The sequence below is a fragment of the Mucor velutinosus genome (assembly GCF_035048745.1).
Source record: "Mucor velutinosus strain NIH1002 chromosome Unknown tig00001549, whole genome shotgun sequence".
In the NCBI taxonomy this organism is placed as follows: domain Eukaryota; kingdom Fungi; phylum Mucoromycota; class Mucoromycetes; order Mucorales; family Mucoraceae; genus Mucor; species Mucor velutinosus.
This window is the reverse complement of record NW_027041929.1, coordinates 1-23,448: the sequence shown is the minus strand read 5'-3', so window position 1 is coordinate 23,448 and position 23,448 is coordinate 1. Positions and strand designations below refer to the sequence as shown.

At 42.3% G+C, this 23,448-nt stretch overlaps 10 protein-coding genes and 1 non-coding gene across 11 annotated transcripts; 8 read left to right on the top strand and 3 right to left on the bottom strand.

Annotated features, from left to right (window-relative positions):
- Positions 1 to 295: 295 nt before the first annotated feature.
- On the top strand, positions 296 to 1,867 carry ATC70_006926 (uncharacterized protein; the record flags this gene model as incomplete). Its single annotated transcript, XM_064826192.1, has 4 exons — positions 296 to 981; positions 1,036 to 1,327; positions 1,384 to 1,621; positions 1,686 to 1,867. The coding sequence occupies 4 exons, from the start codon at positions 296 to 298 to the stop codon at positions 1,865 to 1,867; spliced, it is 1,398 nt and encodes a 465-aa protein (XP_064676290.1).
- A 297-nt stretch (positions 1,868 to 2,164) lies between these two features.
- Positions 2,165 to 5,119, bottom strand: ATC70_006925 (uncharacterized protein; the record flags this gene model as incomplete). Its single annotated transcript, XM_064826191.1, has 8 exons — positions 2,165 to 3,483; positions 3,546 to 3,604; positions 3,676 to 3,863; positions 3,916 to 4,034; positions 4,094 to 4,323; positions 4,378 to 4,481; positions 4,549 to 4,953; positions 5,024 to 5,119. 8 exons carry the CDS (start codon positions 5,117 to 5,119, stop codon positions 2,165 to 2,167), a joined length of 2,520 nt encoding a protein of 839 aa, XP_064676289.1.
- Positions 5,120 to 8,881: 3,762 nt separating this feature from the next.
- On the bottom strand, positions 8,882 to 9,912 carry ATC70_006924 (uncharacterized protein; the record flags this gene model as incomplete). Its single annotated transcript, XM_064826190.1, has 2 exons — positions 8,882 to 9,327; positions 9,435 to 9,912. The coding sequence occupies 2 exons, from the start codon at positions 9,910 to 9,912 to the stop codon at positions 8,882 to 8,884; spliced, it is 924 nt and encodes a 307-aa protein (XP_064676288.1).
- A 1,643-nt stretch (positions 9,913 to 11,555) lies between these two features.
- Positions 11,556 to 11,628, bottom strand: ATC70_006923. Its single transcript has one exon. It is a non-coding gene; the product is annotated as a tRNA-Ala (tRNA).
- Positions 11,629 to 12,293: 665 nt separating this feature from the next.
- Positions 12,294 to 13,463, top strand: ATC70_006922 (uncharacterized protein; the record flags this gene model as incomplete). The annotated part of the gene is made up of 1 exon (XM_064826189.1): positions 12,294 to 13,463. One exon carries the CDS (start codon positions 12,294 to 12,296, stop codon positions 13,461 to 13,463), a length of 1,170 nt encoding a protein of 389 aa, XP_064676287.1.
- An 807-nt stretch (positions 13,464 to 14,270) lies between these two features.
- Positions 14,271 to 15,440, top strand: ATC70_006921 (uncharacterized protein; the record flags this gene model as incomplete). Its single annotated transcript, XM_064826188.1, has 1 exon — positions 14,271 to 15,440. One exon carries the CDS (start codon positions 14,271 to 14,273, stop codon positions 15,438 to 15,440), a length of 1,170 nt encoding a protein of 389 aa, XP_064676286.1.
- Positions 15,441 to 16,230: 790 nt separating this feature from the next.
- ATC70_006920 (uncharacterized protein) lies at positions 16,231 to 17,169 on the top strand (the record flags this gene model as incomplete). Its single annotated transcript, XM_064826187.1, has 1 exon — positions 16,231 to 17,169. One exon carries the CDS (start codon positions 16,231 to 16,233, stop codon positions 17,167 to 17,169), a length of 939 nt encoding a protein of 312 aa, XP_064676285.1.
- A 75-nt stretch (positions 17,170 to 17,244) lies between these two features.
- On the top strand, positions 17,245 to 18,962 carry ATC70_006919 (uncharacterized protein; the record flags this gene model as incomplete). The annotated part of the gene is made up of 2 exons (XM_064826186.1): positions 17,245 to 17,253; positions 17,298 to 18,962. The coding sequence occupies 2 exons, from the start codon at positions 17,245 to 17,247 to the stop codon at positions 18,960 to 18,962; spliced, it is 1,674 nt and encodes a 557-aa protein (XP_064676284.1).
- Positions 18,963 to 18,983: 21 nt separating this feature from the next.
- On the top strand, positions 18,984 to 20,513 carry NRG1_2 (transcriptional repressor; the record flags this gene model as incomplete). Its single annotated transcript, XM_064826185.1, has 1 exon — positions 18,984 to 20,513. The coding sequence occupies one exon, from the start codon at positions 18,984 to 18,986 to the stop codon at positions 20,511 to 20,513; it is 1,530 nt and encodes a 509-aa protein (XP_064676283.1).
- A 517-nt stretch (positions 20,514 to 21,030) lies between these two features.
- On the top strand, positions 21,031 to 21,984 carry ATC70_006917 (uncharacterized protein; the record flags this gene model as incomplete). The annotated part of the gene is made up of 1 exon (XM_064826184.1): positions 21,031 to 21,984. One exon carries the CDS (start codon positions 21,031 to 21,033, stop codon positions 21,982 to 21,984), a length of 954 nt encoding a protein of 317 aa, XP_064676282.1.
- Positions 21,985 to 22,409: 425 nt separating this feature from the next.
- Positions 22,410 to 23,429, top strand: ATC70_006916 (MFS domain-containing protein; the record flags this gene model as incomplete). The annotated part of the gene is made up of 1 exon (XM_064826183.1): positions 22,410 to 23,429. The coding sequence occupies one exon, from the start codon at positions 22,410 to 22,412 to the stop codon at positions 23,427 to 23,429; it is 1,020 nt and encodes a 339-aa protein (XP_064676281.1).
- Positions 23,430 to 23,448: the final 19 nt, after the last annotated feature.

The window sequence follows — 23,448 nt, the reverse complement described above, 5'->3', positions numbered from 1 at the left end:
CATCGGTGCCATATTAGATCATCATTCCTAGCACGACATTCACGACGCACCCTTAAACGCGTTCAGCACCACCTGGATGGGTTCTAAAAAAAAAATTTAAGCCGTGTCCTATTTCTCCTCGCCACTAGATTTTGAAATATATAAAAAAAAAAAAAAAAAAAAGAGAGTGCAAATTTCAAAAGGCATTGCTTTCATTGTTAATGAGTCTGACCGAGTGACGACGTCCATTAGCTTCACCTTTCTTTTTTTGCATCTATATATATATATATATATATATATCCCTATAGCGACAACCATGTCCGAGAATGTCCCACCTCCTCTTCCAAGGCACAATAGAACAACAAAGCTCACAGTCGCCTCAGATGAAGAGCGCCATACTCCCACCACCACTTCATCTTCCACTGCAAAGCACAACAGCAACTTTCTATCAACCACAGACGTATTTCAGGATACAGGCAATATTTCCGCTACCAACAATCTGCTCATCAGAGGCGGTCAAGTACCTGACATCTTTCAATCCACCGATAGGCAAGCGACGACTGTTCCCACCATTGATCCACAAGCAGAAGCTTCGGCTACTGCTGCTCCTCCTTCACAACTCGAACGTGATAGCAAGAAAGAGCCCTCTCAAGCCATTAAAAAGGAAAATAAAGAAAAGAAAGGAGACGCTGCAAATGCCAAGGAGACGAAACTGAGTGATGAGCAAGAGTTGACTGCAGACGCTTTAGCAGCAGGCGATGGAAAGCAGGAAGAAGAGGAAGAGTACGACGATTTGGCACATCCATATGATTTAGCAGGGTATCAGAAATTGAGCAAGATTGGAGAGGGCACTTATGGTATTGTGTTCAAGGCTCGACAAAAGGACTCCAATAAACTGGTTGCATTGAAAAAGATACGACTGAATCTTCATGAAGGTGTGCCCACCACGACCATCCGAGAGGTAGCTATTCTAAAAGAGATGAAGCATGAAAACATTGTCAAGTAAGTGCGTACATGGCAGCCAGCCAGAGCCTCAATTAACCTTGTCTGATCCAGGCTTGTGGACATGATCCAGCGGGATGCCACCATCTATCTTGTGTTTGATTTCTATGAAGTGGATCTAAGAAAATACATGGACACATTGAAGCGGCCTGGATTGACAGCAAAGCACATCAAGAGTTTTATGCATCAGTTATTACGGGGCCTGCATTACTGTCATTCGCACCGGATATTGCACAGAGATTTGAAGCCACAGAATCTGCTGATTGACTCTCGTGGTAAACTGACTATTGCTGATCTTGGGCTATCTCGTGCTTTTAGCATACCGATGAGAACATACACACATCAGGCATGAAGACACACAGCAGTAGAAGGCATAGCCAAGGCATCTAACCCTGTTTTTAGGTCATTACTCTATGGTACAGAGCGCCAGAAATTTTGCTCGGTAGTCCGCATTACTCTACCGCTGTGGATATGTGGAGTGTGGGCTGCATTATGGCTGAGATGATTACAATGAAGCCTTTGTTTCCAGGAGGGGCACAAATTGATCAGCTATTTCGCATTTTCAGAAGGCTGGGCACACCAAATGAAACAATCTGGCCAGGCATATCTACACTGCCTGATTACAACGAGCATTTTCCCCGTAAGTAATCCCACATATCCTAAAGGGAGATCTGTATAGCTGACAATTACTTTTTTTTTGATAGCTTGGAAAGCAGTGGATTTACGAGCATCGCTGGAACGGTCTTCGTCTTCCATCGATCTTCCTGATTCAGCATACGACCTGCTCAAGTCCATGCTTGAATACAATCCTGTCCTTCGTATATCTGCTATCAAGGCCGAGGAACACACTTATTTTTACGATGATATCACCATGCTTTCTCTATAGATTCATCCTGCTTGTTTTTCCATCCTTGCTGTACCCATATTCATACGATACGCCTGCATTTATTGCTTGATACACGTCAATTTTGTTTCTTCTTCCCGTTATTCTCTTAGGCCCGTACTACACTTGACTTCCCACCTGCGTTTGTTCTATGTCACAATTGCAGTAGTATACTATTTCCTCTCGATCTCAATCACTTCATTACCGTAGAACCTATATTGTAAATATTTGTAGACACAGGATTTATCAATAAACTTTAATAGCAATAAAAACGGGGGATAGTAATATGTATATGGTATGTTAAACTTCAGTAGGATGCAAAGCATCGCTTGCGGGTGCCTGGATCACAACAAGACTGGCCAATGTGCCAGCAGACAAGATTTGGTAGGCTGTATTACCAAGCGCAGATTTGAATCCTCTGCTGTAAGGAGAGCTAGAGGAAGAGCTGCCCTCCAATGGAGTAGGTGTATAAGCAGGTAGACTGGCAGCATTGCTAGCGAATATAGATCTTCCCAAGACAACCAAGTCGTGCTTATCAAGAGGTGTCTCCAAGCTATCCAACAAAGTGCTGTATTCAGAGACATTGGCAGACTGTTTGACAGATCGGAATACAACGCTCGAGACAACGGAGGAGGTGAATAAGCCTTGGATCAAGCTGTCATCTGATGTGTGCAATGCGCTGGCTGTATTTAGTGTGTGTTGGATGGATTCCTTTGTAGCATAGGTCGTGGAAGAGTCATCAAGTGTTGACTTGAGAACAAGAACATCCGCTTTGGCATGAAGACGAAGCGCGAATATCAGGGCAGCACGGTCATCAGCACCGCCATGTGTGATGGGCACAATGATTTGGAAGTTTCTCTGTGATCTTGGATTTCCATCCTGAACATGTCCAAACCCACGATCAATAAACAGCCCCACAGTGGAGTGTGTCATGGAATAAGCACTGGTAGCAAAATCAGCGTCAGAGACTGGGTACGACTTCCAGTCTGCAGCAGTGCGTTGGTCCATGGGATTCACTTCTTGTTGAGGTGTTTGTTGTGGTTGCACTGGAACATGGTTGTTGCTAACCCAAGGAAGCAAGATCATATCAGCCGACACGGATTCACTGTAATCTGACACAGCGCTAATGTATTCTGATGGCGTACGGAAGTCCAGTCGAGTTTGCAATGACTCAATACCAATCAAACTAGTAAAGGCTCTCAACACATTGAGCACGGGGTCTTGCTTTTGCGTTTCACGTATGTCCTGGATCTTCATGATGTCAGACGCGCGTTGCGTCAATTCGAGCAAACGAAGAGCGTGAATGTCAAGTCGACTTTTGTTGTAGTGTTCAGGAGTGAGTGGATCTTGTTTCAGGAGACGAATCAGTGCCATCATGGAAGGCACTGTATCGATACGATTCAGCATGGTCACCAAAGAAAAATACTGATCTGGCTCGAATTTGGAAGTGCCAAGCACACTGGGGTCCTTTTTGTCGATGTCTGCACTGTCTTGCTCAAACTCTGGGTTGGCAAATCGCTCTGCGGATAGCTTTTGATACCATTCGGGGTACAACCACATTACGGTTGGTGTTGTCATGAACGTAGTCACCAATGCCATGACAACCATAATCACGAATACTATGAGGGAACATCAGCGGCAATGCACAATTGCAGATGCGATTGCATCATCCGGCACTTACTCTGATCATTCAGTACGCCTGCATCATGTCCAATGTTCAGCACAATCAGTTCAACTAGACTGTTGTGTGTAACAGAAAAAGTCATTAGATTAAAATAAAGTTACAATTACAACTTTAATTTTTTTTTTACCCTTTGCAGCTCATCAAGAAGCCAATCGTCAACGACTCACGTGTAGTCAATCCAGTTACTCTTGCGGCAATCGCACATCCAACAATCTTGCCAAAGCAGGCTAAAAAGATGACCAGGATAACATAGCCCCAGACTTCGCCTGTGTTGAGCAGGCCGATCTGTGTCTTGAGTCCTGACAATGTAAAGTACTGCAAGGCGCATCAGTGTCTGCTTGTTTCGCTTGAGAAACAACACACTTACCAGGGGTAGAAACACAATGTTCACGATATCCTCAATCTTCTCGGTAATCTTGATGGCGAGATCATGGTCATGTGGTATAATGACGCCAGCAAGGAACCCACCAAAGATTGGATGCACGCCTAAACAATACGCTTGTCAAACTATAAAGCCTTTCATGCATATAGACATTACAACGTACCAATTATATCAGTGACAAATGCAGAGATCAACACCAATAACAAGGTGACAGCCATCAAGAATGGCGATGGACCGTGTTCAAAAGAGCCCGTTTTAATGGCCAGCTGACGGTACAGAGGAGCAATAAAGATGATCAAGAACAATGCAAAAGCAGCAGTGGTCAGGAACACATACAGTGCTTCCAATCCACCCGAGGAATTCAGCAAGGCCACCACAAGAGCAAGCAGTACCCTAAATAAACGTGTCAATAAAAGAGCTACAAGTTCATTTCTGTGCAAAATTTACCAAGCAACGCAATCATTCAATAGGCCAGCCGACATGGTAATGACACCCACTCGAGTACGCAGCAGTTTGAGTTCTGCCAAAATACGAGCCAACACAGGGAATGCCTATCAATACATAGAGTGTCATTCAGCACATGTTGACTCGACAGACCATACCCTATTCAAAACTTACCGTAATAGCCATCGCAACACCCAAAAACAGCAAGAAGCTAGAGAAGGGAATGTTGCTTTCATTTTGCAACTTGTACAGCCCAACACTGACAGCAGCGCCCAACCCAAACGGCAGAGCCATACCTGCGACTGCGATAGACACACTCTGCTTCCAATCTCGTTTCACTATACGCAAATCCACTTCAAGGCCTACTTGAAACAAGAAGAAGACAAGACCCAATGTAGCGATCAAGTTGAGAAATGGTAGTGATTGACTTGGAAATATGGTATCCTTGAAATGGGGTATTCGACCCATCACTGATGGGCCCAACACGATACCAGCAATGACCTCTGCAATGACTCTTGGCTGTTTTAAATAAGCTAATGGAACTGCTAAGATTCTACAAAAGACCAGAATGATAACAGCCTAGAAATAACATGTCAGACTAAATTAAGCTTTATTCATGTCTGCATATATGAAAATGGGCAGTGCTTACTTGAATGATAAACAGAGTGATTGGGTTTGCTAGGTTGACGGCCGTTGGGTTGAGCCCAGAGAAAACACCTGCTTGAGGAGGAGCCTTTGAATCCATGAATAAAGAAGAGAAAAAAGCGTTAAGTTTGATTTGCTTTTTTTGATTTTTCCCGTTAAATAATTTTTGATGGCAAGTGTAACGATACACGGCAATCAGAGGCGCACACACACACATACACACACACACACACATACACACGCAAAGTACACACACAGCCTGGAAATGTGTGACCCAATCTTGTTTCTTATCAAGTGATACAATAAAGGTAAAAATGGTAGAGCAAAACCAATGCATTGACCCGATAAACAGATCTATGGCGTTGTGTATACCGTATTTATGGCTGTTGGAATTGATTTGCTGTTTGTAGCGATGGTTGTCGATTTATTGCTCAAAAACTAAGTCTAAATCAGCCATCTGCCCATAGTCTATACAGGGCCATGTCAATCAATGCTGTATGCAGTTTTTTTTTTTTTTTTTTTTTTCAATGAATCATACTTGAATAAAACCAAGCTGTTGATGCAAACAACGTAGAGCGCTTGAACTTGATCCAAGTGTTTTGTTATTTGCCTCTCTTTGCTTCCAACGAATCAAATCAGTGACAACAAGCATCAAGCATGCGTCAGTTGACATGAAATGTATTGCATGTATATCATCAGTACCGTGACATGTTGTGTGCTTTCTCTTGATTCAAAACATAAATGTCATGAGGTGAATGTATCCGAGAATTCGTTATAAATTCAATTACATATATGGAGGCTCTTTATCAAGTATCATAAAGAAAAACCTGACGTTACCAATTTTGGGTTGCTTAGTTTCAAGTTCGGTTCAGTTCAAAGATGAGATATATAGTTTGAGAATGACACCTCACTTGTATGTACCTGAAATCCATGGCTTCCCGACTGAAAAGTTGTCAAATAGTATCACTGCATTCAGAAACTATATCTTATCAACAATAAGCAGCAAAAGTGCGATCAGATGTCAGACAAGAAATAGTTTTTTAATGTGGATGTTTGGAGAAAGAAGCTGTTTGAGCAGATACCCCTACTGAACTTCATTGAAAAATATACTAATATTGGTTGCATGTATAATAAAAGTAGTAGTTTATTGTTCTTTGCTTCACTAAAGTATACCGTTTATTGAATTATTGTTCAGGCGATGCCGAGAACTAACGGAGTCAACTGAATATAAAGCCTTTACGAGACCCGTTACTTCAAGTGATTACACGTACTAGATCGATAAATGAGGTGTTGCAAAACGCTGTATTTAAAACCACTTGGTGATAACTTGCTTCATTGTGGTGCGGCAAAAGTTTAAGCTGTGCCACGCGTTTTACTACGAGAAAGGACGACAGCTATTCTAAGTTCTATGTTGTTGCTAAAACCTTTTCATTAGGTCCAAGTGTGTAGTGCCCGTGAAGAGGAAATATGCTATTTTTTTCAAATTGGAAACATTTGATTACAAATGGCAAACTTATTGATAAAAGGGTGTTGGATAGCATTGCAGTCAAAACTGCTTAATTGTTGTATTCACACATATAACGGTACCTGAATCACAAAAAACGTAGTTTGAATACAGCAATAACCTGTGCACATATGAAGCATATGTATATAAGCTTTATCAACATGTAGATATTTACCATGATATTCGCATAAGCCAAGTTCCAGTAAGCTATTCATCATATGTCAAAAGATAGCAAACATGGAATATAAGTAATTAGCGTTGCCAAGAGCAACTAAAGGTGTTCAGACTGATCAGCTATATTTACCCGGAATAATTATCACTTAACATAATAAGTGATGATGGATACTAAAATTCAGCATGAGAACACCATTCTAGATGGGTGTGTAAGCAATCCGTGAATCAGAGATATAAATAGCAGTAGACACTTGCCCTTCATTGACTTTTTCTATCTGATTCTTCTTACTGAATTAAACCTACTATATTCTTCATTATTCTTACGTATGTTCATCAAGCTTACCTTCTACATGCTCATTCACAGCAGAGCTATGGTATCTCTGTTGTGAAAGACCATCAGAGACGTCCTGCTGACATGACGAGCAATGCATTTAATCCGAGCAAGTCGTTGAATCCAAATTTGCTTAATAACATTGACGCTCAAGTCTTAAAATTACTGTAATCGCGCATTTCAGAAAGTGAGATTTGCCCTATAGAATTAGAATATAAGCGTCGATAACTAAGAAATTGAGTTCTGTACAATACAGAATATCAGGGACATTAGGCAGAACTGTGATTTACTTGATTCTTTGGCAACACAACATACTACGTCTTATTTTTAGGCCAAACTCTAACCAAATCTAGTCATTTTCAGGCACGAATAACTCATGCTACAAAGCGTTTTGAACGCTTGGAATAGGACCAAACCGCTCTCCTTTGATACGCTTTGCTTACTGATGCTTTATCTCAAAATTTTTTAGGTCATTGCAAATCCATGAAAATTCTCATATTTTCATGAGTTCTAGCAAGAGGAAACTCTCAGAAATTAAACGATCGCGTTTTTCACCTCAAAAATGAAGACTTTTCCTATGATACATATTAGATCAAATTGATTGTAAGAATGGAATGCAACATTGGAAGCTCTTTCCATAAGACTTACATATGCTAAATCTTAACATATTAACAGAAAACCTGTTTTCATGTTTTTGCGAATTGCTCGTTGTTTTCAGTCTAAAAGCTGTATATAATTAGCATCATTCGATGCGGCCTCTTAAGCTCTCCAAAGGTATATTAGAAAGTTGGGTGCAAAAATGACAGTTTTCATAGTCAAATTTGGCAAAAAAATTTTAAAAGATATCAGATCAGGTCAATTTTGAACACGAAAACACCCTCTACACAAATTCAAATTGAATTGCCGCAATTACGGCTGTCACGGCAGAAGACTGAGGTCAAATCTACTTGCCGTGACGTCTGATAGAGCGCCCTCTCGTTTTTCCATGCCCCCTTTTTTTCCCTTTTTGCAAAACGCGTTTAGCATCAAACCGTGGTGGCTTTGGAAACCGTTTGATTGATAATTGTTGTGCCAGAAGGGCTACAACTGTCTATAGAGATTAAGGTATTCTTGATGGGTAGATATGTTTGTGTTGTGCAACAACATGGACAAGCTATGATAATTGAAGCGCATCTCAGCTATCTAAATGCTGAGGTTCACCAGATGTGATAAGCGTTGTACAAGATAATTTGCTACTTTGGCATTCAGAACTTAGTATAAATAGAATAACTCTTGTCTTCATCAATAAATCTTTAGTTTTTGTGTCTGATCTTATTCAAATAAGTCTTTTCTTGTTTTTATAATATCGAACATTTTTTATAAGCTACAAATGATAATTCTTTTATTCTTTGTGCTTAACAGTGCTCATTTGATAGTTAGATCTGCTTTGGTTAATTTATTATCTCTTTCATACTCTTTTATCAAAACTGTATACACTACTACTGACTTGCCTGTAACAGTGTCGAAAGGCTCGTATATTGTTACAAAGTGGTTCAATGTAGTGTGAATAGTAAGAGTGATAATAGAGTAAGTATATAGATAAATAGCCAAAGCAGATTTGTCTATAGAAATGAGCACCAGGTTTATAGTTGTCCAACTACTGTAGGGGGAAAAACTGTCCCGTTCGTTTAAAATTTTGTCTTTTTGCACAAGTTTTCGGTCATTTCTTTGTATACAAAGCCGAAATATATATCGTTTGAATGAGAGAAACCAGTGCTATCTATACATAATTATAACTTTCTCAAAAACTAAAATCCAATGATTTTATTGGTTAAAAATAAATATAGAAAAATGTACATTTTATTATAAAATCATTAATAGTGAGTTGAACCACCTTTGCTCTTGATGACAGCCTTGATTCGGGCAGGCATACTATCAATATATTTCTGGCACTCTTTTTCTGTTATTTTGTACCACTGAATGTTAATACGTCGCTCTAATTCTTCTTTTGTAGAGGGCCTAGTGGGATACTTATTAAGACGAAGCTTTAGGAGATGCCAGACATGTTCAATGGGATTAAGATTGGGACTTTGGGGTGGCCAATCCATAACTTCGTCTAGGTTAAACCCATTGTCGGTGAACCATTGTTTAGTAATGCCCGATGTATGCGGTGTTGCTCTGTCTTGTTGAAATCGCACATCAGATGGTGTCTTCCCAAAGTGCTCAAGAGTGTCGTTCAATGATGTCTTCGAAATATCGACATACAGGCCCGAGTTTATTGCGTCTTCAATAATGGTAGTACCATAACCAGGCCCCTCCGCTGTTATGCAACTCCAGAACATAACCCACCGTCATTTCCCTGCAACTGAGGCTTGACTTGATGAGGCTGCATGGTTCGGTCACCATTCGTCCAGTAAAAAGAATTACCATCTGAGCCCCAAAGGTCTATTCTTGTTTCATCCGAAAACACCCAACGACGCCAATCAGCAATAGTAAGATGCCTATGCTTTTTAGCCCACGCCAATCGAAGTCGCTTGTTTGTCTTGCTAACAAAATTGGTCTTTACTTTTCTACGAGATTTAAGTCCATTTCGTCTCAATGACTTGCGGATGCCATTAGTTGACATATCATGGCCCATCCATCTTAAACTTTCTTGTGCTGCTCGGGAATTATCTAAAGCACCTGATCGAAGTCCTCTTGACACTAGGGACATAGTTTTAGCACCAAGTTTTTTCGGTCTTCCGCCAAGAGGTCTAGCTGGGTCAGGGCAATATAGTTTTCTGAGCCTTGTAAGAGTAGAGTTACCCACTCCTGGATACAATTTTTTTATCTTTGAGAACGAACGACCACGTTGGAGCAAAGATTGGAGAATGTTGCGTAAATTTTGTGTTAAACGAGCAGGCATAATGAAAGTTTTGAAAAAAAAAAATAAGAAAGCAAAGAAATAAAGAAAAAATATGAAAAAACTAGCTTCTTTTATACTTTTGGAATGCTCCTGGGATATTAAATACCCTGAGCATACCGCGGGTAGTTTTTTAGATTTCTTCGATACGTTTATTGGAAGTAAAGATATCAACCATTTTATATCATCTAGAATTACCCACCTAACATTTTTGCCGCGTCTCACTTTAGCTGGTTATACTGGGATTAAAATATAGTCCAGCCATAAGGTTCTTATGTTGCTGTGATTCCTATAAGCTGTTCTATCGAACGCAGTATGGGGTAGCTTTGTTTTCTGAGTTTTGGCAATATACTGGGTAAAAGTCAAGATTATTTGAACGAACGGGACAGTTTTTCCCCCTACAGTAGTAAGAATATAAAAGCAAACAAAGAGATGTGTAAATAAAGTGATAATAGTAGATAAATGTTGCATACAGGCATGCATCTTAGGCTACATTCACTTTCTCCTCAAGCCACCTTTTACAGTGTAGCAGCATAGATGATGTTTATCGTATTACATCACATCTATGTTTACAAGTCCAGTCAATTGTGTGTGCACAGGTGCCTCAGGAACTACAATACATTCAATCTCCCCAATGTCAAGATATCGAGATCCACCTACACTACATGAAACATATCGACTTAGGTGGCCTCTCAACAAGCTATACCAACAATCCATAAGGCCCCAGTGGCCTGCTATTTATATACCATCTCAACGTAGTAGTCATTGACCAGGGATCTACCATATTTAAGCAAGCTAGATGCCCTGTAATAAAGAAGCTCTTTGCTTTCGTTTTAGATACAGTTGACAACTGATTATTATCATCGACTTATTATTACGAATTCACCAATAAAGTACAATGAATCAATGCGTTAATGTATACAAAGGATTCAAAGGGATCTTATATTTAATAAGTTCAATGAAATAACAAAGTCAAGGAGCTATAGAGCTATATAGATATAATTTTCAAGTAGGAATAAGATGATCTTTTATTGTTTGATATCAATTGAATATTTATATTAAATTGATTTTATGAATTATGTGTCCTGAATTCTGTTTCTATATGCTATAATTTGTAATGAAGGGCTGACCCTTCTATAATTGGTTTTGATACCCTTAATAATCCTAAAAGCTTGAACAGTTTTTATAGCTGGAAAGCTATATCTGTTGTTAAAAGATGGTGAATGATGATATTGATAATGTTACTAGAGGATGAAAGGATGGGTAATGTGGAGTTGCTTCCCATTTGTGTGCTTCCATTAGGAAAGAGAGATGTTTAAGAGTTTGAATATATCTGTCAAAATGATACGAGGCTGAGTAGTAACTGATTTGTCATTCTTGAAATAGGATCCAGAGTATATTCGAATATAAGAAACATTTAAGAGTTTAATGTCAATTTGTAGTAACAGAAGTAGAATCCAATATAGTAAGCAGTGAAACGTAGTTTATACGATAGTGTAGGCAATTTACAACAAAAAAAAGAGAGATTCAGTTACAAAACCAAAATCGATTTGTAATAGTAATCAATAAAAACAAAAAAAAAAATTATCAACACTATATCGTTATAGAGTGTAGCTTTGGTTTCTATAAAAAAATTAAAAAAAATGTGGAGAAGCTGGGCGTCGATCCCAGTGCCTCTCGCATGCTAAGCGAGCGCTCTACCATTTGAGCTACATCCCCATGGATGCTTGAATGGCTCACTTGGTTAGAGCTTCATGCGGAAGCAGTGAGTATGCCGAGAGGTCGTGGGTTCGAATCCCACCTTCGCATCCATATTTTCCGCCTTTCTAACCTGGCATGTTACTCGGTATTTGTGCTTGCACGTTTAGGTGTGCTGCGGTGCGTCTGGCCGGTTTCTACCTTGAGTCCTGTTCGTCTCCCCCGTCTTGCGGCGCGGCCATTGCTATTCCTCCCTCTGTTTCTCCTCCTCTCTGGTGGGTTTTGATGCCGTTTACTTTACTGGTCCCCTCCCTTTTAGCAGCTCCCCTCAACCTTTAATTTAAACATGCTTTTTCCCGCCGAATCACTGTTAGTCTTGCAACATATGATCATACCGATTCCGCAGTTGACTACATTTGTAAATAAATAAAAAACCAATATTAAACTGAGCTACATCCCCGCTAACCAATTTTTTTAATACATTGAAGCCCAGTAATATTAAAAAAATTGCTCCAACTCTACAAATCCATACAATACATAGCCGGAACACCATTCCAGACGACACCAAAGTAAACCAGGCATTAAGCTCTGCGTCCTCTCTTTCTCCAGGTCAAAAACGGCCAAGTTCCTCAAGATCTCCACCTTTTTTCGCTGTAGATTTCACTCAACAGTTGAAAACAAAGAAAATGACACTCTCTCCAACCTCTCAGCACCATCATCCACAAACATCAGTTGATATCATCAACATTTCAACTGATTTTGGAACAACAACTCCTCCATCTGCCTCTCCAGCGAGTGAACAGCAACTTTCAACCTTTATGATTGAGGTTCGAAATCGCTTAGCTCGTCTGGAAACCGCCCATGTCGAAATTGAGCGGTTAAAAACAGCCCTGGCAGAGTCTGAAGCTGCTCGTCACGCTCTCGAAGCCCAACTTGCAGCTGCTACTGGTACTACAACTAGCCTGGCTCCCAAACCATCATCATCCCACCCACCTCCTGCCACTACTACCACCACAACAGCACCAGCATCAACTACATGCACCAATGCTACCTCTGCCACCTCTTCGTTTCCAGGAAATCAACCATCTTTTGCTGCCGTCGTTGCATCTAATACAGGTGCAAAGCGTAAGAAGAAGCCTGCTGCTCGTCCTCCTCCTCCATCTGCCACCAAGGCATCCGCTACTCTTGCTCGTCTTTTTGCTCCTCAAAGTGATATACCATCTGGTTATCAATTTGTGTACTATGCTACTCCTGTCCGCCGTCGTCTTTCTGAGCTGCGTCGCCTTGTACAAGGCGTAGGATTGAATAACTCTCGTGTGCTGGATATTCAATATCCTGTACAGAATGTGATTTCTTTCCTTGTTCACAACGACTATGTTCTCACCCTCACCAAAGCCATGCATCTCCATGGTCGTGGCTCTTCTCCGTTGATTGACTTTGATCCATGTGATCCAGTCAATCTCAAAGATCCCAAATTTGCTTCTCTCTCTCCTGATCTGCGTGTCCAAAAGGCCATTGAGGTCGAAAACCTTCGCTGCCTTCGTTCGCTGTCTTTTGTCCGTCGCTCTGTCCGTGTTTCTGTTGCTCGTTCTTTTCTTTTGTATGATCGCATCAACCAAGCCCAATTTGATGCCATTTTGAAAGAAGAAATGCTTGCTCGTTCCTCCTCCTCTGCTGCTGCTAAACCACCATCCCGATCCTCTGATCAAGAGCGTTTAGCCAAGAAACAACGTTTGAGTTATCTTGGCTACCTCTTGCATCATGATGTTGAAACTGCCTCTCTCTTGGCCTATGCTGTCTCCCCCACTCTCTCTGCTACCAAGGATCTTGAAATGTCAGAGCCTTCTGATAACTGATTGACACCTTGGTGTTGAAATCGTTTTGCTCTCTCATTCCCACTCTCATTGTTTCTGTTTCTGCTGCCTTTATGGTAGTGTCTGTATTTACTTTGTCCTCCTTCTCTGCTTCTTTCTCGTTTGGTCTTTGTCTCTCTACTCATTTTGCTATATGCAAATGCCTCGTTTTCTCCTTTTTTTCTTGCTTTTTTTGTGCCACTGAGGTCTGTGGGTTTATTTTGTCTGTGCTGCTGTCTGAACATCGAGGTATCCTCAATTGCATGTCTCATACACCATAGCTTCTTATTCTCTACCCTTTTATCTCACTTGTTTTACTCCTTTTTCCTGCCTGTACTTCTTTTTTACCAGTTTAATTTTTAGTTTAGGACCTTTTTTCCCTTTTCTGGACACTTGCATGTTGTTCCTGCATGGAGATCAAACTATCAATTTAAGCTTTTTTGCTGTACGTCGCTTCTCAGGACTTGCAACTAATGATCCAAAGATCGCATGCATATAAGTCTATATTTTTTACATTGCTAATTCATTGTAATCAATAAACAACCATAAATTTTCGCCTGAGCTACATCCCCACCTTTCTTTCCGCTAACCAATTTTTTTAATACATTGAAGCCCAGTAATATTAAAAAAATTGCTCCAACTCTACAAATCCATACAATACATAGCCAGAACACCATTCCAGACGACACCAAAGTAAACCAGGCATTAAGCTCTGCGTCCTCTCTTTCTCCAGGTCAAAAACGGCCAAGTTCCTCAAGATCTCCACCTTTTTTCGCTGTAGATTTCACTCAACAGTTGAAAACAAAGAAAATGACACTCTCTCCAACCTCTCAGCACCATCATCCACAAACATCAGTTGATATCATCAACATCTCAACTGATTTTGGAACAACAACTCCTCCATCTGCCTCTCCAGCGAGTGAACAGCAACTTTCAACCTTTATGATTGAGGTTCGAAATCGCTTAGCTCGTCTGGAAACCGCCCATGTCGAAATTGAGCGGTTAAAAACAGCCCTGGCAGAGTCTGAAGCTGATCGTCACGCTCTCGAAGCCCAACTTGCAGCTGCTACTGGTACTACAACTAGCCTGGCTCCCAAACCATCATCATCCCACCCACCTCCTGCCACTACTACCACCACAACAGCACCAGCATCAACTACATGCACCAATGCTACCTCTGCCACCTCTTCGTCTCCAGGAAATCAACCATCTTTTGCTGCCGTCGTTGCATCTAATACAGGTGCAAAGCGTAAGAAGAAGCCTGCTGCTCGTCCTCCTCCTCCATCTGCCACCAAGGCATCCGCTACTCTTGCTCGTCTTTTTGCTCCTCAAAGTGATATACCATCTGGTTATCAATTTGTGTACTATGCTACTCCTGTCCGCCGTCGTCTTTCTGAGCTGCGTCGCCTTGTTCAAGGCGTAGGATTGAATAACTCTCGTGTGCTGGATATTCAATATCCTGTACAGAATGTGATTTCTTTCCTTGTTCATAATGACTATGTACTCACCCTCACCAAAGCCATGCATCTACATGGTCGTGGCTGCTCTCCGTTGATTGACTTTGATCCATGTGATCCAGTCAATCTCAAAGATCCCAAATTTGCTTCTCTCTCTCGTGATCTGCGTGTCCAAAAGGCCATTGAGGTCGAAAACCTTCGCTGCCTTCGTTCGCTGTCTTTTGTCCGTCGCTCTGTCCGTATTTCTGTTGCTCGTTCTTTTCTTTTGTATGATCGCATCAACCAAGCCCAATTTGATGCCATTTTGAAAGAAGAAATGCTTGCTCGTTCCTCCTCCTCTGCTGCTGCTAAACCACCATCCCGATCCTCTGATCAAGAGCGTTTAGCCAAGAAACAACGTTTGAGTTATCTTGGCTACCTCTTGCATCATGATGCTGAAACTGCCTCTCTTTTGGCTTATGCTGTCTCCCCCACTCTCTCTGCTACCAAGGATCTTGAAATGTCAGAGCCTTTTGATAACTGATTGACACCTTGGTGTTGAAATCGTTTTGCTCTCTCATTCCCACTCTCATTGTTTCTGTTTCTGCTGCCTTTATGGTAGTGTCTGTATTTACTTTGTCCTCCTTCTCTGCTTCTTTCTCGTTTGGTCTTTGTCTCTCTACTCATTTTGCTATATGCAAATGCCTCGTTTTCTCCTTTTTTTCTTGCTTTTTTTGTGCCACTGAGGTCTGTGGGTTTATTTTGTCTGTGCTGCTGTCTGAACATCGAGGTATCCTCAATTGCATGTCTCATACACCATAGCTTCTTATTCTCTACCCTTTTATCTCACTTGTTTTACTCCTTTTTCCTGCCTGTACTTCTTTTTTACCAGTTTAATTTTTAGTTTAGGACCTTTTTTCCCTTTTCTGGACACTTGCATGTTGTTCCTGCATGGAGATCAAACTATCAATTTAAGCTTTTTTGCTGTACGTCGCTTCTCAGGACTTGCAACTAATGATCCAAAGATCGCATGCATATAAGTCTATATTTTTTACATTGCTAATTCATTGTAATCAATAAACAACCATAAATTTTCGCCTGAGCTACATCCCCATCTCTTTCCGTTTTTCATCACTTTTTGCCACCTTCCCCCGGTAAAAAGTATTTCCTCACTATAAAAGCGGTTTATCTCGACAACAAACACTCCAACTAGCCTTCAGTTGTACCAGTTTACTTGCATTTAGTCAACGTACATTGTGTTATAACTTCCAGTTTGTTGGACATCTTTTTCATATTTTATTGAATCTCCACAGTTTGATAGAATATTTTCAGCCATGCTCAACAATAATCAGCAATCTATGGATTTGAATCAGCTCATCCAAACTGTTCAACAACAACAGCAACAACTGGTCTCTCTCACCGAGCGAGTACAGCAACATGACAATCTCCTTGCTCGCCTGGACCTTTTGGAAAAGGAAAATGGAGAATTGAAAAATCAGTTACAGGCCAAGGACCTTGCAATTGAAAAATTACAGGGCCAACTCTCATCCCGCCGCACCAATCAAGGTGCTCAATCCAGCTCTCAGGTAACACCAACCCAAGAGCTTGTTACTATTCACCAACCCGATGCTACTCAAGGTAGCTACGCATCTGCTGCCCGTAAAGGTGCCCAACATCGTGACCCTGCCCGTACTACCAAGCGACGTCTTGCTGCAGGTCGTATGTTCCAAACCGCCACCACCAAAGGTCAACAAGGATACCAGTATGTGTATCTAGGCCGCTCTGGTAAAATCCTGCGCTCTGAGGTTCGTTACCAACTTCGCCGAGCTGGTATTGATACTGGCCGTGTGTTAGACATCTGTTTCCCTGCCACTGGCGTCATTGGCATCTTGCTCCACATCCAATATGTAGAGGAGTTTCTCGCCTGTATGCGCAAATGTGAAGCTGATCACATTGAAAACTTTCAACCCTTGGATCCCAACAACATTGCTGATCCCAAATATGCTGATCTTGCCATTGAAGAGCGTGAGCAATTGATCTATGAATTCACCAACACCCGTGCTCTGCAAACCCTCTCTTTCCTTCGTCCACTCAACGTTAGTGGCGTTGGCAAATACTTTGTCTCTGCTGGCTGGATCTCTCAAGAAGAGCTAGATATAGCCGTCTCTGAAGCTATCGGTCGTCTTGCCGAGAAGGAGCCCAAAAAGGCTAAATTCTTATTCAAGCGTCAAAAGGACGATCATGACAGCAATGGCTCTGCTATGGAACTCTAATGAGTAACATAGCTACTAGTCATACTCCCAATAACAACCCAGTCCACTCCTTTCAAGTCTCTCTCTCCCTTTGGAATGCCAATGGTCTACGTCAATCAACGGTACATGATGTTCTCCATCATGTTCAGAACACTCATGTACTGCTTGTCACTGAAACCTGGCTAACCTCTGGTTCTTTCCCTACTAACTGGTCTCAATTCCACCTCTATGGCTCTAAAGTACCTGGTGCATTTAACCGTGGTTCTGGTGGCATTACTGCCTTTGTCTCTCCTTCCTGTCCTTTCTCTGTCTCTCAACTTCCATCTTACAATGCACACACTTTGTCCCTTAAGGTTGGCACCCTTACGGTTCATTGTGTGTATCTGCCTCCACCCTTATCCTCGGATAAGGTGCTCTCGCTTCTTCGCTCGTTACCCGTAACCAGTGATACCATCCTTTGTGGTGATTTCAATGCTCGCTTTGGATCTCTACTGGGTGATACTAATGCTAATCCTCGTGGTACCTCACTACTGCCATGGCTGGAGGAGTCCTCTTTTTCCATTCTCAATGAGTCTTTAGCATTTGGTACACCCACATTCACAACTTTTCGACGTCAACAAGAGGTTCATAGCATCATTGATCTGTTTCTTACAAACATTGGCGAGGCTGCTCTGTTACATCCTCAACTGGTGGTTGAATCTGATCTGTCTCTTGGCTCTGATCATCGGCTGATGGTACTTACTTTCGAGTATGTGCCCCCTCCCGATGATACTCTTGGTTCTGGTAGCTCTGGTGGTTTGGCCCCTAGACGGCAATGGAAGCTCTCGAAATTGAGGAAAAAGCGGCCTTTGGGCTTGCTTCGTGAATCCTTTCGAACTTCTGTTGCTCCTTTGGTTGGTTCTCTCTCTGGTTTGGTGTCTGCTCCCCCTGGTGTTTGTCCAGATATTGATGCAATCAACGATTCTTTGAATCAATGTTTGTATGAATCTCTGGATAGCTCAATTGGTGTGAAATCTGGTCGTCCTGGCCACTGGAAAAAGTACTGGACACAGGAAATTGAGGATGCTGCTCGTGAAAGAGATACTATGTATAGTAGATGGAGGTGGGCAAGTCGTTTTGCCAAAGTCGAAACATGGAATCTCTATCAAGCTGCTCACAGGCGTTTTCGTTCTCTTGTACAAGCTGCTAAGCGTCGATCGTGGAATCAGTTTTGCTCTGATTTGGAAAAGGATTTTTCGAAAGCTACTGCTGCAATCAAGCGCATTAAAAGAAACAAGGAATGCTCTGCAACGTACAGTCATCCAGACGGTCCAACTGCCTCTGTCAACACAATGGCGTCCCATCTTGCCTCTGTCTATGATGGCTCCCTGTTGAATAATGCGTCTCGCCTTGCTGCTCCGTCCAATTTCTCTGATTTGCCTTATGATGTGTCCACCGCTGATTTGGGTCTATTTGATGCTGATACACTTGTCTCCCTCATTAAGCGTTTGCCAAATGGGAAAGCTCCTGGTCCTGATCATTTGAAAGCTGAAATGCTGAAGGCTCTAGCATCTGACATTGCACCCGTATTGTCTCTGCTCTTTACACTCTGCTCTCAGTGGTCGTATACACCAGCCCTATGGCGACATGCTCAAGTCTTTCCCATTTACAAGAAAGGTGATGTATCTGATCCTGCAAACTTTCGTCCAATTTCGCTTACTTCGGTGATGCGTAAATTGTTCGAATTCTCTCTGATGCCTGCTCTCGATGAACATTCGCCTGCACTTGATGTAGCTCAAGGTGGTTTTCGCCCACAGCGTAGTCCTCTGGATTAAGCCCTCTGTTTACATGACTTGATGCACGACTACTTCCTCACCCATCACCACTATCCTGTGGTTGCTTTCCTGGACATCAAATCAGCGTATGATACCGTGGATCGTCGAGTGATTTGGGATGCTCTCTCTCGTTCTTCTCTGCCTCGTTCAGTTCTCAGTTTGCTCATCCACATGTTCGATGATGTACTCGTGTCTGTGTTGATTGCAAATCACACCTCTGTTCCCTTTTCGCCTGCTACTGGCGTATTGCAGGGTTCAGTGCTCAGCCCTCACTTGTACTCTCTGTACATCAACTCTCTGCCTGCTCTTCTTCGTTCTGCTGTCAGTCGCGGTACTATGGTATCACCACCTGGGATGCCTAGTGTTTGCGTGAATAGCCTGCTCTTTGCTGATGATGTGGCCATATTTGGCTCTCGTACTGATGTGCAAACCATGTTGGATATCGCTTCAGATCACTCGTTCTCTCTTGGCTACAGGTGGAAACCATCAAAATGTGCTGTACTTTGTGCTCCTACTGCCTCTACTCGTCATCCATTGTCTCTATACGGTGAACCTCTTCCTGTGGTAGAGGAATTCACGTATCTTGGTATGCCGTTTAGATATAAAGGTCTGTATGCCCCTGGGATTCTCAATCTGCGTGCTTCTGGTGCTATCAAGACAATGGCATTGTTAAATTCGGTTGGTGTCAATCGAAATGGTTTTTCTCTGTTGCTTTGTGCTCGTTTGTATAAAAGCTTTATTCGTCCCAAACTGGAATACGGCTTAGCTATATCTCATCTCTCTTTCCGTGACTTCAAGGCTCTTGATGCTCTGCAAAATCGATTGGTTGGTATGTTTGTTGGTAGTACATGGTACAATGTTGCCAAACATTTGACCTGTCTTCCCAGCATGAAGCATCGATATAACGTTCTGACAACACGTTATGCCCTTCGTGCTGATACTCTCCCTGATGATTGCTTGTTGGTTCTGCTTCGTCGTGGTTTACTGTACACTCGTCTAGACAGATTTATCTGTCAAAACCCGTTGTATCTAACACTGCCTGATCCGCCGCCATTCACCACTGCTGGTCTTACTGAAGTCTTTGATTCGTATTGGCAAGATCAAGTAGATCGTCAACTTGCTGCTGCTGCTGTTTCTGGTGCTCAGACTCTCCTTCGTGCTTGTCGTCCGTCTGTCTCTCGTCCAGATCCCATCCTGTATCTGCCTATTGGTCGATCTGCTCGTAGTCGTCTTGTGCGGTGGCGTCTTGGACGTTTCACCAATATGCGTGAAGAATGTCCGTGCACTACCGGTGAGTTTATCTCCCGAGATCACTTTCTGACATGTCGTGCTCTGGATCGTACCTTTTTTGATGCTTTGCCACCTGCTCCACCTGGTGTACATCGCATTGACCATGCTCTGAACTGTCTTCCAGACAAAGCTTCAGCTGGTCCACCGTACTTTTGGTCTGCTTTGCTCCTTTTGTTGCATGCCATTGATTGCCTTGTGCATCCTCTGGCTGTGATCCCACCAGATCCAGATCCTGGATCGCTCTGGTTTTCTGCTCATTGATGAACGTTTGTTGTTTTTGCTTTCTCGGTGCGATGCCACGGTGGTAAGTAATTATCAAAGTTCCCATCCGTTGGTCATTCCTCCAGATCAAATCAACAATACCAGTACTCATGCCGATCCTCTGCAACTACCACACTTTCCTTTTTCCCTTTTTCTTCGTTAGTGTCCTCATAAGGGTTTTTTGTACCTGCTACTCTTTGTTTCTAGAATTCTAGGCTAATGCTCCCATCGAGTGCCCATTGAATTCATGTATATAATAAAAATCAACGTTAAACTGAGCTACATCCCCAGGCATCTCTTTCCGTTTTTCAACACTTTTTGCCACCGTTTTCGGAAAAAAGTTGTTCCAGACTAGAAAAAACGTATTTCCTCGATAACTACCAACTCCAACAACTCGAAATTACACAACTTTGCTTGCCTTTGGTAACAGTTATTGTGTTATAGTTTCAAATTTGTCGAACACCTCCTTGATATTTTTTTAAAAAATTTTCAAATTTATAAAAAAATATTCTCCGTCATGGCCACCAATCTACAGGGTATGGATATGAATCAGCTTCAAATGATTCTTAATCAGCTCCAAGAACAACTTACCTCGGTTACTGCTCGCGTCAACGAACATGATGGTCTTCTTGCTCGTTTAGATACTCTGGAAAAAGAGAATTCAGAGTTGAAAAAACTTTTACAGGACAAGGACCTTGCAATTCAAAAATTGCAGGGTGCAGTCTCCGGTCACGTGGTCCCCTCTGGTTCGAGTCGGCCCACGGCGGTAGAGGGGTCAACCCTCAAAACTACTACTGGCTCTATGAATACTAAGGCTACTAAATCACCTAGCTATGCAAATGTCGCAAAGGCTGCTGCTACTCTTCCTGATCCTGCTACTGAAGCTAAGCAAGCTAAGAAGCGTCTTGCTATTGGTCGCGCCTTTACAACTGCTGCTCGTAAAGGTCCTCAAGGTTACCAATATGTTTATATTGGTAGATCTAAGAAGATTGCACGCTCTGAAGTTCGCTCTCTCTTGCGCAAAGCCGGCGTTGATTTGGGTCGTGTGCTTGACATCTGTTTCCCAGCATCCGATGTTATTGGCATCCTGGTGCATGTGCAATATGTTCAGGATTTTACTGCACTTTTGGAGGCTTGTGAGGCTGAATTCTTCTTCGACTTTGACCCTTTGGACCCTGCTAACATAGCTGATCCTAAGTATGACTCTTTGACTCTGGATCAACGTACTGCTTTGATCATGGAATTTACTGCTGCTCGGTGTCTGCAAACCTTAGCTTTCCTACGTCCTCTGAATGTCAGTGGTGTTGGTAAGTACTTTGTTGAGCAAGGCTGGATTTGTGACGAAGACCTTTCTGTTTCTGTTGGTGATGCCATTCAACGCTTTGCAAAGAAGGAACCCAAGAGGGCTAACTTCTTGTTCCGTCGCAAGATTAAGGCTGACCGCAATGAAGATTCTGCTATGGAACAATAATGTGTTCCACCACTGAGTCCTCGATACTGTATACCCAAAATGATAACCCTGTCCACTCCTTATTTGTCTCTCTCTCTCTTTGGAATGCCAATGGTCTTCGTCAATCAGTGATTCACGATGTTCTCTCTCATGTCCTGGATACTCATGTCTTGCTGGTTACTGAAACCTGGCTAACTTCTGGCTCTTTTCCTACAGATTGGTCCCAATACCATCTTTACGGTTCGAAAGTACCTGGTGCCTTCAACCGTGGTTCTGGTGGTATTACTGCTTTTGTCTCTCCTTCCTGTCCTTACTCTGTCTATCAACTCCCATCCTATAATCCGCATACTTTGTCCCTTAAGGTTGGCTCCCTTACGGTCCATTGTGTATACTTACCTCCACCCTTATCATCTGATAAGGTGCTCTCGGCCCTTAGTTCATTACCTATGACTAGGGATACTATTCTATGTGGCGATTTCAATGCTCGGTTGGGTTCTCTCACTGGTGATGCTATCTCTAATGCTCGTGGTAATGCTCTCAAACCTTGGTTTGATGAACACTGCTTGTCTGTACTCAATGCGTCTTTGGCTTTTGGTGTTACGACGTACTCTTCTTTTCGGCAGCAACAAGAATTGAGTAGTATCATTGATTTGTTTTTGACAAATATTGGTGATGTTGCTTTGGTGAATCCTCAACTGGTGGTTGAGTCTGATCTGTCTCTTGGTTCTGACCATCGATTGATGTCACTTACTTTCGGGTATGTGCCACCTCTCGATGACACTGTGGCTCCTGGTGATTCTGTTCTGGCTCCTCGGCGTCAATGGAAGCTCTCGAAATTGACGAAAGAGAAGCCTTTGGGCTTACTCCGTGAATCCTTTCGATCTTCTGTTGCTCCTCTGGTTGGTACTCTTTCTGGTTTGGTGTCTGCTCCTCCTGGTGTTCGTCCAGATATTGATGCACTCAACGATTCTTTGAATCAATGTTTGTATGAATCTCTGGATAGTTCTATTGGTGTGAAATCTGGTCGTCCTGGCCATTGGAAGAAGTACTGGACGCAAGAAATTCAGGATGCTGCTACTGTACGTGATCACTCTTATAGTCAATGGAGGCATGCCTTTGGTATTGTCAAAGTTGAAAAATGGTCCTTATACAAAATTGCGCATCGCAAGTTTCGCTCCCTGGTGCAAGCTGCAAAGCGAAGGTCCTGGAAACAGTTCTGTGGTATTCTAGAAAAGGATTTCTCAAAAGCTACTGCTGCTATCAAGCGCATCAAGCGTAACAAAGAGTCTTCTGCTACCTACAGTCATCCCGACGGTCCTGCTGCTTCTGTCACTGCTATGGGTTCTCATCTCGCTTCGGTGTATGATGGCTCTCTGCTTGCCACTGCTACTCGTCCTGCTGCTCCCCCACTTTTGACTCTGTTCTGCCTTTTGTGTGCCTGTGGATTTGTCACTGTTCGATGTTGATACTCTTGTATCTCAACAT